At 35.2% G+C, this 16,482-nt stretch overlaps 1 protein-coding gene across 2 annotated transcripts in view; it reads right to left on the bottom strand.

The window, feature by feature from the left end:
* Window positions 1-1,860: 1,860 nt before the first annotated feature.
* The window catches only part of PEX3 (peroxisomal biogenesis factor 3), a 32,065-nt gene continuing 17,443 nt past the window's right edge, over window positions 1,861-16,482 (bottom strand). Inside the window, exons 4-12 of one of the 2 annotated variants that reach the window (XM_027551738.1) lie at window positions 13,365-13,408; window positions 11,846-11,970; window positions 11,509-11,575; window positions 11,347-11,401; window positions 10,630-10,798; window positions 8,897-8,967; window positions 6,747-6,869; window positions 4,832-4,928; window positions 1,861-2,089 (exon numbers count right to left, since the gene is read on the bottom strand). In XM_027551738.1, the coding sequence (XP_027407539.1) occupies window positions 2,006-2,089; window positions 4,832-4,928; window positions 6,747-6,869; window positions 8,897-8,967; window positions 10,630-10,798; window positions 11,347-11,401; window positions 11,509-11,575; window positions 11,846-11,970; window positions 13,365-13,408 (835 nt within the window). In that variant the 3' untranslated portion in view covers window positions 1,861-2,005. Of the gene's footprint in view, window positions 2,120-4,831; window positions 4,929-6,746; window positions 6,870-8,896; window positions 8,968-10,629; window positions 10,799-11,346; window positions 11,402-11,508; window positions 11,576-11,845; window positions 11,971-13,364; window positions 13,409-16,482 lie in introns of both variants that reach the window. The other variant, XM_027551739.1, reaches the window with a different exon arrangement.

The following is a 16,482-nucleotide window of genomic DNA, read 5'->3' as shown; positions in this document are numbered from 1 at the left end:
CCACACAGTTAAAGGCTTTGGCATAGTCAATAAAGCAGAAATAGATGTTTTTCTGGAACTCTCTTGCTTTTTCCATGATCCAGCAGATGTTGGCAATTTGATCTCTGGTTCCTCTGCCTTTTCTAAAACCATCTTGAACATCAGGAAGTTCACGGTTCACGTATTGCTGAAGCCTGGCTTGGAGAATTTTGAGCATTAATTTACTGGTGTGTGAGATAAGTGCAATTGTGCAGTAGTTTGAGCATTCTTTGGCATTACCTTTCTTTGGGATTGGAATGAAAACTGACCTTTTCCAGTCCTGTGGCCACTGCTGAATTTTCCAAATGTGCTGGCATATTGAGTGTAGCACTTTCACAGCATCATCTTTTAGGATTTGAAATTACATCATTATATTCTGACAAATTTTGAAAAGAAGTATGTGTTCTCTTTACTTTGACATCTGCTTTTGTCTGTTTTGTTTTGTTTTTTTTTTAATATATTCTAGGCATAGATTCCCTAGCAGTTGGCTTCAGGCCTAACCTGGCCTTAGAAGAGACATTACAATTCATTTTCTACCTTCTTCTGTTTAGCTATATGTTATATGTTGAAAGAACATAAAACAACATAAATGATGCTACTGAAAATATATTTAATATAATGATGATATGATTCATTTCTTTCTGTCCTAGTTACCCATACAAAGAACTACATATATACTAGAACAATGAATTATTTCTGTTTGGCAGGAAATGTTATTTTTTTAAACAAGTAAGTTTAAGTATCGATTGCTTGTTAGAAAAATGAAACTTGAAAACCAGTGTAATCTCCAAAAAACAGCAAAAATGCTATGGGACATATAATAGCTGTTAAGTATTAACTCGATAAAACCATATTTTACTAAAATATTTTATTGTAATAAGATTCACTATGCTCAAAATCAATACAAAGTAAGTTATAATTATTTACATACAAATAAGTGAAACTATGTACAGTAGTTAATAATAGCTGAGTAAACAGCATCAACACAACGTCCACCTCTAAATCAGTATGTAGTTTCCTAAGGATTGTTAACAACAGTAAAGAAAAAAATTGCTGATCATAGTTGTTCCTTCTTATTTCTGGCCGTGCTATGGCATGCAGGCGGAGAAGGCAGTGGCATCCCACTCCAGTATTCTTGCCTGGAAAATCCCATGGATGGAGGAGCCTGGTGGGCTGCAGTCCATGGGGTCGCTAGGAGTCGGACACGACTGAGCGACTTCACTTTCACTTTTCACTTTCATGCATTGGAGAAGGAAATGGCAACCCACTCCAGTGTTCTTGCCTGGAGAATCCCAGGGTCGGGGGAGCCTGGTGGGCTGCTGTCTATGGGGTCGCACAGGGTTGGACACGACTGAAGTGACTTAGCATGGCATGCAGGATCTTAGATTCCCCGGCTAGGGAACAGGGATTAAACCCCTGCATCCTGCAGGGGGAGCATGGAGCCTTAACCACCGGACCACCAGGGAAGTCCTAATCCTAGTTGTTAAATTAACTGATTTCTATTAAAAAAGAAAGTTCTCAACCAGGTATATTTAAGACAAAGTATCCCTTTGAAGATTAACTGGAGAAAAGTCTGATTCTCTCCTGTATACTGCAGTCTGGTGAACTTTAAGATTAAACAGCATTTTTTTCCAAACTTTATATCTACTTCCCAAACAGATTTTACCTCAGTATTAATGTCAAAGTATAAAGTATTTACATTATTTGACTTGGAACTAATATCCATGATGTAACAAACTATTAACAATTCTGATATTTGCACTGTATACACTCAAGATATGCCCACAAAAACCAGTCTGTTGATGGCTTTAAAAAAATATATTAAGATGCCAAATAAATCTATTTTGTTATGAAGACTTTAAGAATATATTTTTATTAGACATTATGGTAACAAATCATTACCCTATATATAGTTGATTTATTTGGTGCATTTTTTAAAAAAAGTAACTGAATTCCATTGTAGCTATTCTTGAAGGAAAAAAAAAAATCATTTCTCCAGTTGTTGAGGAGTACTAAAAGCCTCGTACACATTAGCAGCAAAATCTTTCACTTGCTCCATCATTAACAGATCCTAGCAAAGATGAGAATAAAATATTACAGTCTGTAAAAAGAACAGATAATCTGAATTCATTTCTGCAATCAAGCAACAAATTTGGCTCAAAGTTTTGTGGCATTAAGGTCAAAAAGAAAACCATTTAATGAAAGTAGTTTCTTTTATAATAAATTCCTGGAGATATTTATTAAGTTCTTGTATGAGAGACAGTGGGTATGATAAGTATTCAAGTGTGGCTTGTCAAGATGAACCGCTTACTGATGAAGGCAGAGACTTTTATGAAAATGGACAAAGATAAAGTATAAATGCCACAACTTACAACTTTCCCCCCTCACACTAAGAAGATCCAAAATAGTCTTTCTGTGTGTGTGTGTCAAATGCTGGATGAGTATCTGCTGAATAAATGATTACAACAATATACACACACATACATAACCAACCACACATATATACCTGAGAACAGGGATTCTCACGGGATTTGTTCATGGTGACTTCCCTGGTGGCTCAGAGGTTAAAGCGTCTGCCCGCAATGTGGGAGATCTGGGTCAATCCCTGGGTCGGGAAGACCCCCTGGAGAAGGAAATGGCAACCCACTCCAGTATTCTTGCCTGAAGAATCCCATGGACGGAGGAGCCTGGTGTGCTACAGTCCACGGTGTCACAAAGAGTCAGACATGACTGAGCGACTTCACTTTCACTTTCAGTGTGGATAAAGAAAAAATTACATCTTTTTTTCCTTAACCTTTAACTGAAATCTAGCATTTCTTTCAGCTGTGTATGTAAGCAACAAACTGACAGGGGAACCTGTGAGGTGGCCTTTAGCACAATTCAGACATTTTTATATCATATGCTAGGTAAGTTGCGGAAGTTACATGAACTGTCATTTTAAAAAGTATTTTGAAACTGTATTTAGTTGGTTTTTATTAAAACCTACATATTTTACAATATACACTTATAGGCATTATTCTGAGGTGTCCATAGGCTTCCCCAGAGAGTGAAAGGATCCATGGCAACAGAAACCATTATGTGGTTTATGATGCCCAGTGAGCAGCAGAGAAACAGGAAGTGAACCTATCCATGATGTTCTCTCTTAAGCATCAGAAAATCCAACTAAGCTTAGCAAGTCTTCATCTTACAAATTCATAGTTAAATTCTCTGAATACCACATAGTACTTTAACCCACAGAAATCATAATTTAAAAAATTGGTGGAAGTCTTGTCAATTAATGGTCTAGTATATAAACCAACTACATCCAGTGATACTAAGAAAATTTATTAATACTAAGCATTAGTATCAGTAATGTTTGTATCTTTTATTTTTATTCTCAATTATAGACTTTAATATAGTATGTAAATTACTTAAGCACCAAAGCTGGTGTTGTTTTAAGTGTGTGTTAGTCACTCAGTCATGTCTGACTCTTTGCAATCCAAAGGACTGTGGCCTGCCAGCCTTCTCTGTCTGTGGAATTCTCCAGGCAAGAATACTAGAGTGGGTAGCCATGCCTTCCTCCAGGGGATCTTCCCAACCCAGGATTGAACCCAGATCTGCAACATTGCAGGCAGATTCTTTACCAGGCAAGTCACCAAGGAAGCCAAAGAATACTGGAGTGGGTAGCCTATCCCTTCTCCCGGGGATCTTCCTGAATCAGGGGTTGAACTTGTCTCTTGCACTGCAGGCAGATTCGTTACCATCTGAGCCATCAGGGAAGCCCTGGTGTATATATTATGTTACTCATCAAGATGAACAGCTTACTGATGAAGCCAGAGATTTTTATAAAAATGGAGAAAGGTAAAGTTAAGGTTTAAATGCCAGAAGTTACAACTATCTTTTTTCTTACACTAATATGCACATAAAAATTAAAAGAAAAAATATTTAAAACTTAAGTGTTCAAAAAATTTTGAGCTAAAATTAAACTTAAATTAAGTCACATGTGAAGGACAAGCCAATGACTCTATACAAGAGAAAGGAAGAATTACAACCCATAGCCTCATGGCTCTTCATGTTCTCAAGCAGAAAACGAGAGATACTCTAATTTGAGATAAATATTACTGAGAAGATACTATCTTTACACTTAGGCCTAGAGTCTTTCTCTTCTCACTGCACATTATGGCAGTAGTTTGGAATTGAGGTGTATTTTGAGTAATTTATTGCTGGTTATACAGTTTCCAAGTTTGCAAATAACTTGGAAAAAAAGTTTGGATTCAAAGCTGTTCTTTTAGTAAAATCAGTCTTATTCAATGTATTCTATTATAAAATGCTTTCCTAAGAAAGGAGATGGATTTATAGGGAGACAAGTGAAAAATTTAAATAACCTACTGAGGATGCAGCTTTTAATGAACAGATTATTGGTGCACTATTAACAGTTATACTTATTAACTATTTAAATGCTTTACTTTCCTATAAAAATGTTTCATTTTTCCTCAAAATCTGAGGGACTGGTTCACTGATTTGCCTCAAGGCACAGCTTAATGCAAAATATTAACACTGTAAATTCAACTGACCACTAGAATATATCTGGACTAAAATGCAGTCTGTCTAACACGTGTTGTACTATAACATGGAGAAAGGTATTCCTAGCCTCATAAAAGTGCCATGATATTATACTCTCATGGGGCACTCTACTATACTCTACATGTGGCTTCAAGTTTTTGGTTTCTTTGAACAAGTATCATAGAAGAGAAATGTAATTTTATGTTAGACAAACAGGATCATAACCAAAAGTACAGTCTGTTTTTAATAATAACCCAAGCTCTCCTCTTACCTGAACAAAATGACTAGGTGTTTCACTGCAAACGGAGTGGATCTGTCCATTTATTATGGGAATTATCTTAGCTAAAGGCAGGCTGACACTGGAAAGACTGAAAAATCATCATAGTAATAATTATTTTCTGAAATTATCTTATAGGAATTTAATGTTTAATTATAAAAGAAATAGCCATTGAAAAGTACTTACAGAAATATTTTAGTAAGAAAATAAAGACCAAACATAATTTTACCATCTAGAAATAACAATTATAATTGACATCATAGTTAATTTCTTCCAGTAATTTTTTTATACATATCTATCGTTTTTGAGTGTTTTTAACACCCAGCTATAACCTCCCAAGCAACAGTTTTGCATTTTTATTCACATGCTATAATCATTCTTTCCATCTCATTAAAAGTTCTTCCAAAGTATCTATTTTTCAATTACTATATAGTAATCCATCCTCTAGCTGTGACAACTTATATCATCAGCTCCCTATGGTTGGGCACTGAGTTTTTGTCTAATTTTCCTTAATATAAATAACTTTGTATTTACAGTAAATTACTGAGTTGAAGGGTATGAATGCTTTTAAGCTTTAAAATGCATATTACCAAATTCCCTCTGCTTCTCTAACAGTATGAGAGGATACCTGCTCTATCATGACTCCTTTCTACATCAAGCATTTCTTTACTCTTCATATATCTGATAGCTAAAAATGATTATCTCACAGTTTTGGTCTGTATTTCTCTTAATTACTAGCAATGTCAAATAGTTAAGTATAGTAAACCCTTGAGTCCTACAGGAGTGATCATGAGTACTACAGGAATTAAGAAAAGATTGAAATGGCTGATACAACTGCAACATAATTTTTATAATTCTCTAGTGTACAAGATCAAGTATTTATTTTATATAAAAATTCTTATCACTATTCAGTAAATAACTAATACTTTTGGTAGATAGAGATTGTAGTGAAATTTTGTTGACTGGAGCACCTTAATTTAGAGAACTTACTGAGGCTGAATTTTTTTTGAGAATTTAAAGAATTGCTAAAAGATTTTAGGATGACATTTAAATTGCTTCAGAAAATAAACTTTATGACCCTAAGCATTCCAAATCCTCAAATGTTAACTGCAAATTATTCCTTTTTGTATAATAAAGAGTGGTCCCAGAGAACTGGGCAAATAAACTCTTGCTCTATGTATCTGAGAATTAAAGCAGGCATTGCACATACATACTGCATATCAGTTACTGTTATCCCTCATTTTAACAGATAAGTCTACAGTCAGTTAACATTGATTTAGTACCTATTATTTTCTGAATTTAATACAAAAAAACTGCAAAACAGTGTAAATCCTAATAGATTTAAGGTGCTTATGCTGGGATTATAATAAAACCATAAGCTATCTTTTGGCAGAGTGTAGTAATTATGATTAAAATCATCTGTACTATCTAAACATTCCTAATCCTACAAAAAGGGCTACAGAACTAGGAGATAATTCATCAAATGGGAATCTAGAACAAGAATGCCTGGTTGAATTATGAAGGCCAATTATAGCTTATAGTACTGGAATAATGTAAGAGAAAACGTTAAAACTTAAATAACATTTTCACAGTTTTGTATTCTAAAGCGTTAAATTAAAAAAGCCTCAGTAATTGAAACTGGCCTATGGAAAAGTAGTTTCACAAGTTAAGTACTACTGTATAATGGCAAAATTTTAAAAGAAATAAACATTTAAATACTGAATACTGAAAGAGCTCCTCCTAATGAAGGAGTCATTGGCTTAACAGAGTTTAATTTGTTGAAAAAATAAACATTCACATTTGTCTCTGAGATTTTTTTTTTGTTACCTGGAACAAAAAATACATACCAAAAAGCACTGTTTTATCAGAATAGTCACTAGACTGGTAACATTCTTACATGTCTTCTTACCTATTTATGGAGTTACCATGTTGCAGGTCTTGTTCAGTAGGTCGAAAGAACTCAGCCATGTTGTCTAGCAGTCTACTGAATCCTCGGCTGAGACAGGTATTCAAAACTGTACTAAAATCTGGACTACATAAAACAAGAAGATAAATTACTTTTTAGATTTTCAATGGAAAAGGGCAAAAATTTAGTAACAATGTGGCTACCTTTGACAGCCACCACCATTTCTAGTCACAATTTTATAAACTAAAACAATATAAAAATATATCAAGGAGCCAATCTTAAAAGTTAAGCATAAAAAGAGAGCTAATTATGTAACGCAACGCAGTGAGGATATTTGCTCATTTTGCTAGATTTTCTTACATTATGTGGTACTTCATAAATGTACTTTTATAAATATTAGTAATCATTACTTCTCTTGAGGAAACTCTTAACGAGGAAAGTCTATCATATCATCCTAGTGAGACAGAATATTTTGTTAATGTGTTCGGATGAGGAACCGGACACTTGATGCACGAAGAAATTTATCCTAAGGTATGTTACTAGTAAATATAGGAGGCAGAATTTGAACCCAGGCCTTTCTGATCTTAAAGTTCAAATTCTTTTTGTTACATTATTACCTCACAGAAACTCTTTGATATGAAGAGTAATATATATGCTATCAGAGTTAGAAACTGCCTAGTTGAACAGATTAGTTCTGTCTCTGATGTGTAGAAATCACAATTCAATGCATGGCAGTGGGGAGCTAGGGCTATAAATTTGGTAATTATTAACATATAAACAGTAAAGTAATGGGAGTAAATAAAATTGCTTGGGGCAGTTGAGGATGAAAAAAGAACAAATACCTGGGAAACATTAGTATTTAAAGGAAAGACAGGCATAAAGGAACCTAAGAAGAAATGATCTGAGAACTGGGGAAAAAATTGGGAGACTGTCAAGGCAGCCGTAAGAGAAAGAATTTCAAGAAAACCTTGATCAACAGCGTTAATTATCAAAGAAAAGGTCAAGAAAGATGAACACTACAGGCTGACTGAATTTGACAAAAGAACACTGATGACCTTCTAGAGTTTCATGAAGTGATTTGAATAAGAAAAGAAGTGGAGATTGATATTGTAGAAAGTCAAGGGACTAGAACTTGATGAATTCAGATAATAGCTGAATTAACCTAAAAATTTGCTGATTTTCTTCAAGATCATGAAAAAATATTATAAACGGAGGATATAATCTGCCCAGAAAACAAAACTAGAGAAAATGATCTTAAATTATCTTTAATTAAAAAAAAACAACGGATACTTTAATCACTTAAGATAAAGCAGATGAACTGGTATTACCACTAAGATTTCACAATGATAAAACTACCTCAAAGAGTGTAAGTGGCTCAACCAAGGTTGACCAGCTGATAAACAGCAGAGCCAACCTTGAATCTAGTTCCTCTCATCTTCTAATACATAATCTGGGGCTTTTCCCATTTGTAACATTCTGGCTCTCTTCTGGGTAATTTTTAAAAGTTAATACTCTATTGAAGGCAGATGTGAATTTTTATCACTCAAAGATTTAGTAACATTAGAGTCGAACCTGAAAGGGTTAGGGGAAGTAGTTCTCATAACTGAGTATGTGTGTGCATACACAGCACGTGTGCACATGTGTGTATACCTGAGGACTAGCTAGAGCTGGCTAGCTCTGGCTGGCAAGAGCACCTCTTCCCAAGTCAGCACTGAGTGACATCAGGTTGGGAGTCAGCAGAGTCAGCACTGCTGTGGCTACAATTTTAGTTTTCTTTTTTTTTTCTTTACAGGGCTAGTTGTTAAACATATACCAGAATACACTGGGCATATAAGAATCACCGTTTAAAGCTTTCCTCAAAATATAAATGCTAACTATCTTCCAGTCCCTTAACTAGTATATCAGAATCTCTAGGCTAGGAAAACAGGTAGGGGCAATCCTGGGTATCTTGAAAAAAAATCTCTGCTTACCTCCCTACCCTAATAAGACAAGCATGAGTATAGGTAGGAAATCCTACTAAAAGCAGGGGAATATATTTAAAATTTAATTTTAACAAAATATTATGTTGAATATTTGTTCAAGAAAAACTATAACATGGTCATGAGTACATTTAAAATAGAAGCACATGTTCCTGTTACATGCAGTGTACATACCTTTCCAACATGTCTCTAGTTTCATTGAGTAGTTTAATAGTGGTAACATCTCTAGGAGAAAGTCCGCAGGCCTGTGAAATTAAAATGCTACACTTCAGGGTTTCAAATATTAGCACAGGGTTATGATGAAACAAACTCAAGAGTTCAGGAAATCTCAAAAGTCTATGTTCTATCAACAATAAAAAAAATGTTCAACTCAAAGAAACTATACAGGTTGATGTGCACAGATGAGTAGCATTTAAACACTGAGTCACAATAGGCTCTTTATAAGATCTTTATTTATCTGAAGGACATATTAACAAAGAAAAATTAGTCTTCCAGGTTGCAGAGGCCAGAGATTTTTTTTTTCTATTATTGTTAAGGCATTTTATTAGGATATGCATGTGTCTTTTCTCATCAATCTAGTTTAGTCTAAGGCTCCATGTGTTCTTCCAATCTAAGTTGTAGGTTTAAATTCAATTCAGGTAAGATTTGGTCTGTCATCCCTCTCATTACCTGTTCTTTTGAATTATTTTCTTTTTTAAGTCCACTGTTGACTTTTAAAATGTGGAAATTGCTTTATCATTCCAGAAAGCTTTAAGAATACTATTATTGCATCTCCTCAAGATTCTAATTTTTAAGTGAGTTTTCTCCTGTTTCTCTTGTTAATTCTGACAGGTCTGTTCTGTTCACTCAGTTTAGCTTCCCTCCTGTAGGGGTTCATGAGGTTCTCTTAAATGGATTACAATCTATCTCTGGAGCCTCCAGGGGAGCGGAAGGCAGGCAATGAAAAACAGGGCAATCTTGGTTCTAACAGGGCCTTTAGGCTGAGGTATGGCAAAGGGCCTCTTTAGTCTAAGGCTTCTTCAGTTGTTAAGTGAGAAAGATCCTTCTCTCAACTGCAAAGAATGGATGCAATCTGCTTACATGTTAATAAGCAGCAATTACTTTAAAAGAGGCCTATAACCTGTGCTGCTGCTGCTATGTCGCTTCAGTCGTGTCCGACTCTGTGCGACCCCACAGACGGCAGCCACCAGGCTTCCCCGTCCCTGGGATTCTCTAGGCAAGAACATCCTTGGTATTTTTATTATTCTTAATCAATGAGTAATTTAGATCACAACTGTCTGGGACACACCAGGGTATAGTGTGGCTGATACCTGTTAGAACTGGTAACACCATGGCTGCTAACTGTTAGAACTGGCCTTCTTTGTTTCCCAACTGGATGACTACAACCTCCTTCAGTGCACTCTGATACTGTCATCACTGATTTATCTTAAAAAGCAAACATGATTGTGGTACTGACCTGATCAAAATTCACCTTTGTCTAGAACTGAAGTTTAGACCCTTTATCTTGGCATACAAAGCTCTTTATGATACTGTCCCCAACTACCAGCTTTATCTTCTGTTACTTGATCTCATACAAATATGCGTTAGCCACTGGAACTGAATTTGTCTTCTGAATTCCCCAGGTTTACTGAACATGCTTATTCATTTTATATCCCAATCATACATCATACTGTCACATAACTAATATTCAATAAAATCTTGTGGAATATCTAAAATGCTTTCTAACTAGAAATCAATCACATTTATAGTTTGTTTTCTAAATTAGTGAGGTTTTATTTAAATTATTGAAATATATGTCTTTCAATCACTTACCTTTCAAGAGACTCAGAAATATAAATTTTAAGACATAATTAAAAAACATTAAAAACAGAGTAACTGGTTTGCTTAAATAGTTTTGAATTAAGCACCTGAACTGCTAATGGAGTTTCTTCATCTGGCATCATATAATGGCATAATAAAGATTTGGATCCATCATTATTAATCCAAGAAGATGATTTATGCTGCTCAACGAGATCTCTGATTTCTTTCAGTTTTTGCTCCAAGTCCAAAAGGGACAAAGAATGTTTAAGAGAAACACTAGAAAAAGAGAAAGGAAACTGGGATAAGTGAAACTATACAACACGTCCTATTAATACTCTTTTCCTAACAGGTTACTACCAGAGATCCTGTTTCATCCAGTCAAACCTGAAACTGCTGACTATGAAATCATTAGAGTAGATTAAGAAATCAGCCACTGGTTTGGGGCCAAGAGAAATCTTGTTGCAGATTTCACAAGAAAATTCCCACCGTGATTAAAGACACTGCCTGTATGAACAGGAGTTAAAAGCCTCAGAGGCAGATTTTTAAAAGCAGGTCTTTTTTCTCATGACCCAAATATTTTTTGGTTTGTTTTGAAATCAATCAATACACAATGAAACATTAAAGCTTTCCCCTTAGTCAAAAGGTTGATACTGATGAAGAAAACAGATTCCACAATGTAATACCCCAGGGCTGTGTCTGTATTAGGTTAAAAGAGTTTTGCAGACCACCGTTTGTCAAGTCACTAGCTTCATTAGAACTATGTTAATTTTTCTTTTATTCATCAGAATCAGGAAGTTAGGAAAAGCCAAAGCAAAATGTCTTACCTTCCTAAAATCTTCTGCACAGCTTGTTTAATGACAGTGATCAATTCTGTCAGGCCTATAAAAAGAAAAATAAATGTAAAAGCCTTGTTTACATTTTCAATTCCTCAATAATACAAATGAATGAATTAGAATTAGTTTACAGGTCATAAATAAGAATCTTACCATCTCCAAGGAGGTGCTGAATACTTGATAAATATTGCTGTTGGACATCTGGGGGAGCAAGAACTGTCTGTACAAAATAGACATAAGGTACTCAATATTATTAATAAATAATGTTTTCATTATAACTTAAGCTGAGATTCTAGGACCTAGAACAATAGGAAATACTAGTCTTCAACATAACAAAAAGTCTAGTTTCAAAATGTGAAGAAAAATAATGGTTACAGTTTATAATCACATGAAATATAATTATTCTATATAAATTATCATGATAATATTTGGTTAAATTTTGAATCTCTTGAAAGATAAGGCAGTATCAATTTAAGTCTATTAAACTTACGGTGCCATTTTTGCCAACTGCTGCATTATCCAAATAAATATATCCACCGATTATGTTTAACTGGACTCGCAAAAGAACCACCAGCATGCAAGTACTGTACACAGCTACGATACTTCTTGTGAAACCTTTGCAGAGAAAAGAAAACCTCTTGGTACTAATTATTAAAACACAAACAAATGTGTAAAATCACAAACCATCCCTATGTTATTTTTTCATAAGACAACTTAAAATATACATTTATAATTATTTCAAGTACAAAAATGTATCAATTCAAAATATTTCATAGTTTATCTGCTTACAAAATATTTATTGTCAGTTAGGAATGATCTCTTAATTGAAACAGTAATCAATAAAGATAATAACCAATATGTTCAGTGAAGGGTTAAAGGACTGGGAAGCACTCAGTGTAGCCTCAGAACTCCGAGCTGTCCAGGGAGCTCGTTCAGAATCAGAGAAGAGGGTTGAGCATGAAGAGCTCCAGCCGTCACTGGCAGGTAAAAGAGGACAAAGGATAAGCTCATACAGGGATGGAGGAAGGTACAGAAAGACAGAGACCAGTCTTCACAGGTGCTTAGGACAGACTGTTCAAAACAGAGGTAAGGGAAAGGTGTTGACTCTTGCTGAGAGGAGGAAAATGTCCAGTGGATTTAGCAACACTACTGATCTTGTGATATCTGCTTGGATGGAGATACAGGAGTGGAAACCAGGCTCCAAGTGTGTCAGAGAGTGAATGGGAGTGCAGAAGAAAATACAGAGAATATAGAAAGCTTTCGTATTACACAAGGGAGATGAGAAAGTACAATAGTTTGAAAGGAAATATAGGGTACTACACAGGTTTATTTCATTTCCAAACAGGCAAAGCTTAAGCATGATTTGGGCTTCCCTGGTGGCTCAGCGGTAAAGAATCCACCTGCTAAGCAGCAGACACGGGTTCAATCCCTCGGTTGGGAAGATCCCCTGGAGAAGGAAATGGCAACCCACTCCAGCATTCTTGCCTGGGAAATTCCATGGACAGAGGAGCCTGGGAAGGTATAGTCCATGGGGTTGCAAAGAGTCAGACATGACTTAGTGACTAAACAACAAGCATGATTCAGTTAGGAAAACACAAGAATGATGAGTATGAAGTTCTGAGACATGGAGATATATATATCTATCTGTCCTAGGGAAGCTTTTTGTTTGAAATTTTTATCACTAATCAAAGTTTGCATACAATATCAAAGTAAAATTACTATTTAGGTTGGAGTAAAAACTTCTTTTATTGTAGCTATCAGTACCTAATATACACATATGTAGTCTAGGATAGGTTTATGTATTATTATAACAATAATACCACCACCACCACTAATATTACTAAGTAGTTTCTATGACCAGTAGACATCAATCTACTTGCTTCATGAGAATTATTTAATCCTGATGACAACTCCATGTGGTAGGTAAAAAAGAGTCACCCACATAATAGAATACAACAATTTCCCATTAAAAATATTTTAAGGTTATGCCTTGAAATATGTAGGCTTACTTATTATCTTCAGATCCTCCCATATTTCTAGCTTGTTTGAAGGCCTAAAGAAAAATATCAGAAAATATGAAAATAATAATCTAGATAATTTAATAGAAAACTTTGAACTTTGCAGTTCAATATTTAATTATATTTTATCACAAGATAACTGTAAGTGTACAAACAAAGCCCATAAGCTATACTAGAAAATGACTATAATTTCAGTAACTGATGGTAACACCCATTTTCATAAAAGTCAGAGACAGGACTTAGCGACTAGACGACCACCATCACCATTACCTGTGTGTGTCCTTCCAGTCTTTCTCCTCCTTCTGAGCATATGCATATGTGTACTATAAAATCATACAGGAAAACAGGAGTAATATTTATCTTTCCCTTATTTACTATTTTACAAATAATGAAGTAGGTCTATAATCCTTCAATGGTAAGTATTTTTTTTTAAATATCATTACAAACACAGGCATTTAAATGTATATTTAATGTGTTTCTACCCACTGTAGTTGTTACCCTTATTGATTTTCAAACTGCCTGTCTTGGACCATTGTGGGGCTATCCAGGTTACTTCCTAAGTTCTTCTGAAATGAACCCTTTAGTCTTTGACAGCTTCCTTGCTTTCGGACACAAAAGGTGTCTGGGTTCATTTTGTTCAATTTTTGCTGCAAGCCTGAAATCATCCATTTCTCTGAGAGTCCTGGTTCAGAAAACTCAGCTAGTACACTATATGTGTGTATTTATTTGTTGTACATATATTAAAGAGATAAAGTACATCATGAATTCATATTTATACTTGTAATTCAAAATTAGGATCACTTTTTTTTAACAATCTCATTAATCTTATATCTGTATTTCTTTCTGCCTGCACTAGAAATCAGTGAAACCAATATAATTACAATTTGCTTCATCCCTCACTCTGTGGACAACAGTCTCAGAATAGCAATACTGAAAAAAGAGTTTAAGGTTTTTGTTTTTTCAATTCTGTATGCTCTAAGAGTATATATCCCACTAAAAATACACAGTCAAATTTCTGTTTTAAAGTCACTTGGCATAGTTTCTGTTGGGCTTCCCTGATGACTCAGTGGGTAAAGAATCTGCCTGCAATACAGGAGACACAGGAGACATGGGTTTGATCCCTGGATCGGAAAGATCCCCTGGTGAAGGAAATGGCAATCTGCTCCAGTATTCTTGCCCGGAAAACCCCATGGACAGAGGAGCCTGGCAGGATCACAAGGAGCTGGACGTGACTAAGCACGCAGGCACAGCACAGTTTCTGTTTTTGTGCTTACGGCACCAACTAGATGCACATTTAGGTTATTTCATTTAATTTACTATCACTTTAGACATTGCTTTCAAACACTAAACATAGTTATAAATATGTAAAATATTTACATATTTATAAATATTTGTATTTATATTCCCCGATGACTTTACAACACAGGATATTCAAAGAAGTCTGTTTCTGTTCACTTTTGTTTCCTTCTTCATAGGCAACTATTAAAAATATCCTTTAACTTTGTATTGTTTTTCTTTATATAGGCAAATATATATATATATATATATTCATACCTGCCCCTTTAGACAAATGGTAGCATACTATATACATCTTTACTTTAACTTTTTAAAACTTGCAACAATATAGCCTGGACATCATTCCATAATAGTATTAGATAACAGCCATCATTTTTTTTTTTAAACCACAGCATAGTACTCCAATGTACTATGCGGATGGAGTTCACTGCTGTTCAAATCACCTTCGTGGTAGAACCAGTTTTTTTGTTTGCATATTTCCAATCCGTCACAGATGAACACTTTTGTAAAATACAATAAAAATAAATTACAAGAAAAATGAAATTAAAAAATGACAAAAACACAATCCCATATTCTTTATTATTATTATCAGACATAAATTTACATTTCAATAAGAAGTTGAACTACCATTACCACTGTGGGATATTACTAGTTTCTTATCTTTCTTTGCCACTGGAGGGACTGCAGAGCTTCAGGTAACCTTTTACTAGATGGCACAAGTTTGACAACTACATGGAGAAAATCCTACCAGGGCCCTACTGCAGCCTTAGCTACTGCTCAAGCCTTGTTGTGGAATACCATATTTTAGTCCCATATTAAACTGGGTATCAACCATAATTCAGGGATTAGGTATTTTAATGCAGTTAAATCACATCTCTTGAATGTTGCCTAAGATAAATCTCAAAGTGATTCTTACCGAAATTCTAAATGAAATAAGAAAATAGTAGTTCCAAAATTTTAATACAGGAAGTACTCAATAGCAGCTGGCTATGGAAAGGCATGAAAGAGATCTCTAGTCTTTCCCATTCTGTTGTTTTCCTCTATTTCTTTGCACTGATTGCTGAGGAAGGCTTTCTTATCTCTTCTTGCTATTCTTTGAAACTCTGCATTCAGATGCTTATATCTTTCCTTTGCTCCTTTGCTTTTCGCTTCTCTTCTTTTCACAGCTATTTGTAAGGCCTCCCCAGACAGCCATTTTGCTTTTTTGCATTTCTTTTCCATGGGGATGGTCTTGATCCCTGTCTCCTGTACAATGTCACGAACCTCATTCCATAGTTCATCAGGCACTCTATCTATCAGATCTAGAAGATATCAAGAAGAGGTGGCAAGAATACACAAAAGAACTGTACAAAAAAGATCTTCACAACCAAGATAATCACGATGGTGTGATCACTCACCTAGAGCCAGACATCCTGGAATGTGAAGTCAAGTGGGCCTTAGAAAGCATCACTACGAACAAAGCTAGCGGAGGTGATGGAATTCCAGTTGAGCTATTTCAAATCCTGAAAGATGATGCTGTTTTGAAAGTACTGCACTCAATATACCAGCAAATTTGGAAAACTCAGCAGTGGCCACAGGACTGGAAATGGTCAGTTTTCATTCCAACCCCAAAGAAACGCAATCCCAAAGAATGCTCAAACTACCGCACAATTGCACTCATCTCACACGCTAGTAAAGTAATGCTCAAAATTCTCCAAGCCAGGCTTCAGCAATACGTGAACTGTGAACTTCCTGATGTTCAAGCTGGTTTTAGAAAAGGCAGAGGAACCAGAGACCAAATTGCCAACATCCACTGGATCATGGAAAAAGCAAG

This window comes from Bos indicus x Bos taurus, chromosome 9 (assembly GCF_003369695.1).
Source record: "Bos indicus x Bos taurus breed Angus x Brahman F1 hybrid chromosome 9, Bos_hybrid_MaternalHap_v2.0, whole genome shotgun sequence".
Classification (NCBI taxonomy): domain Eukaryota; kingdom Metazoa; phylum Chordata; class Mammalia; order Artiodactyla; family Bovidae; genus Bos; species Bos indicus x Bos taurus.
Note: the sequence above shows the minus strand (reverse complement) of the source record. Positions and strands in the feature narration are given on the sequence as shown.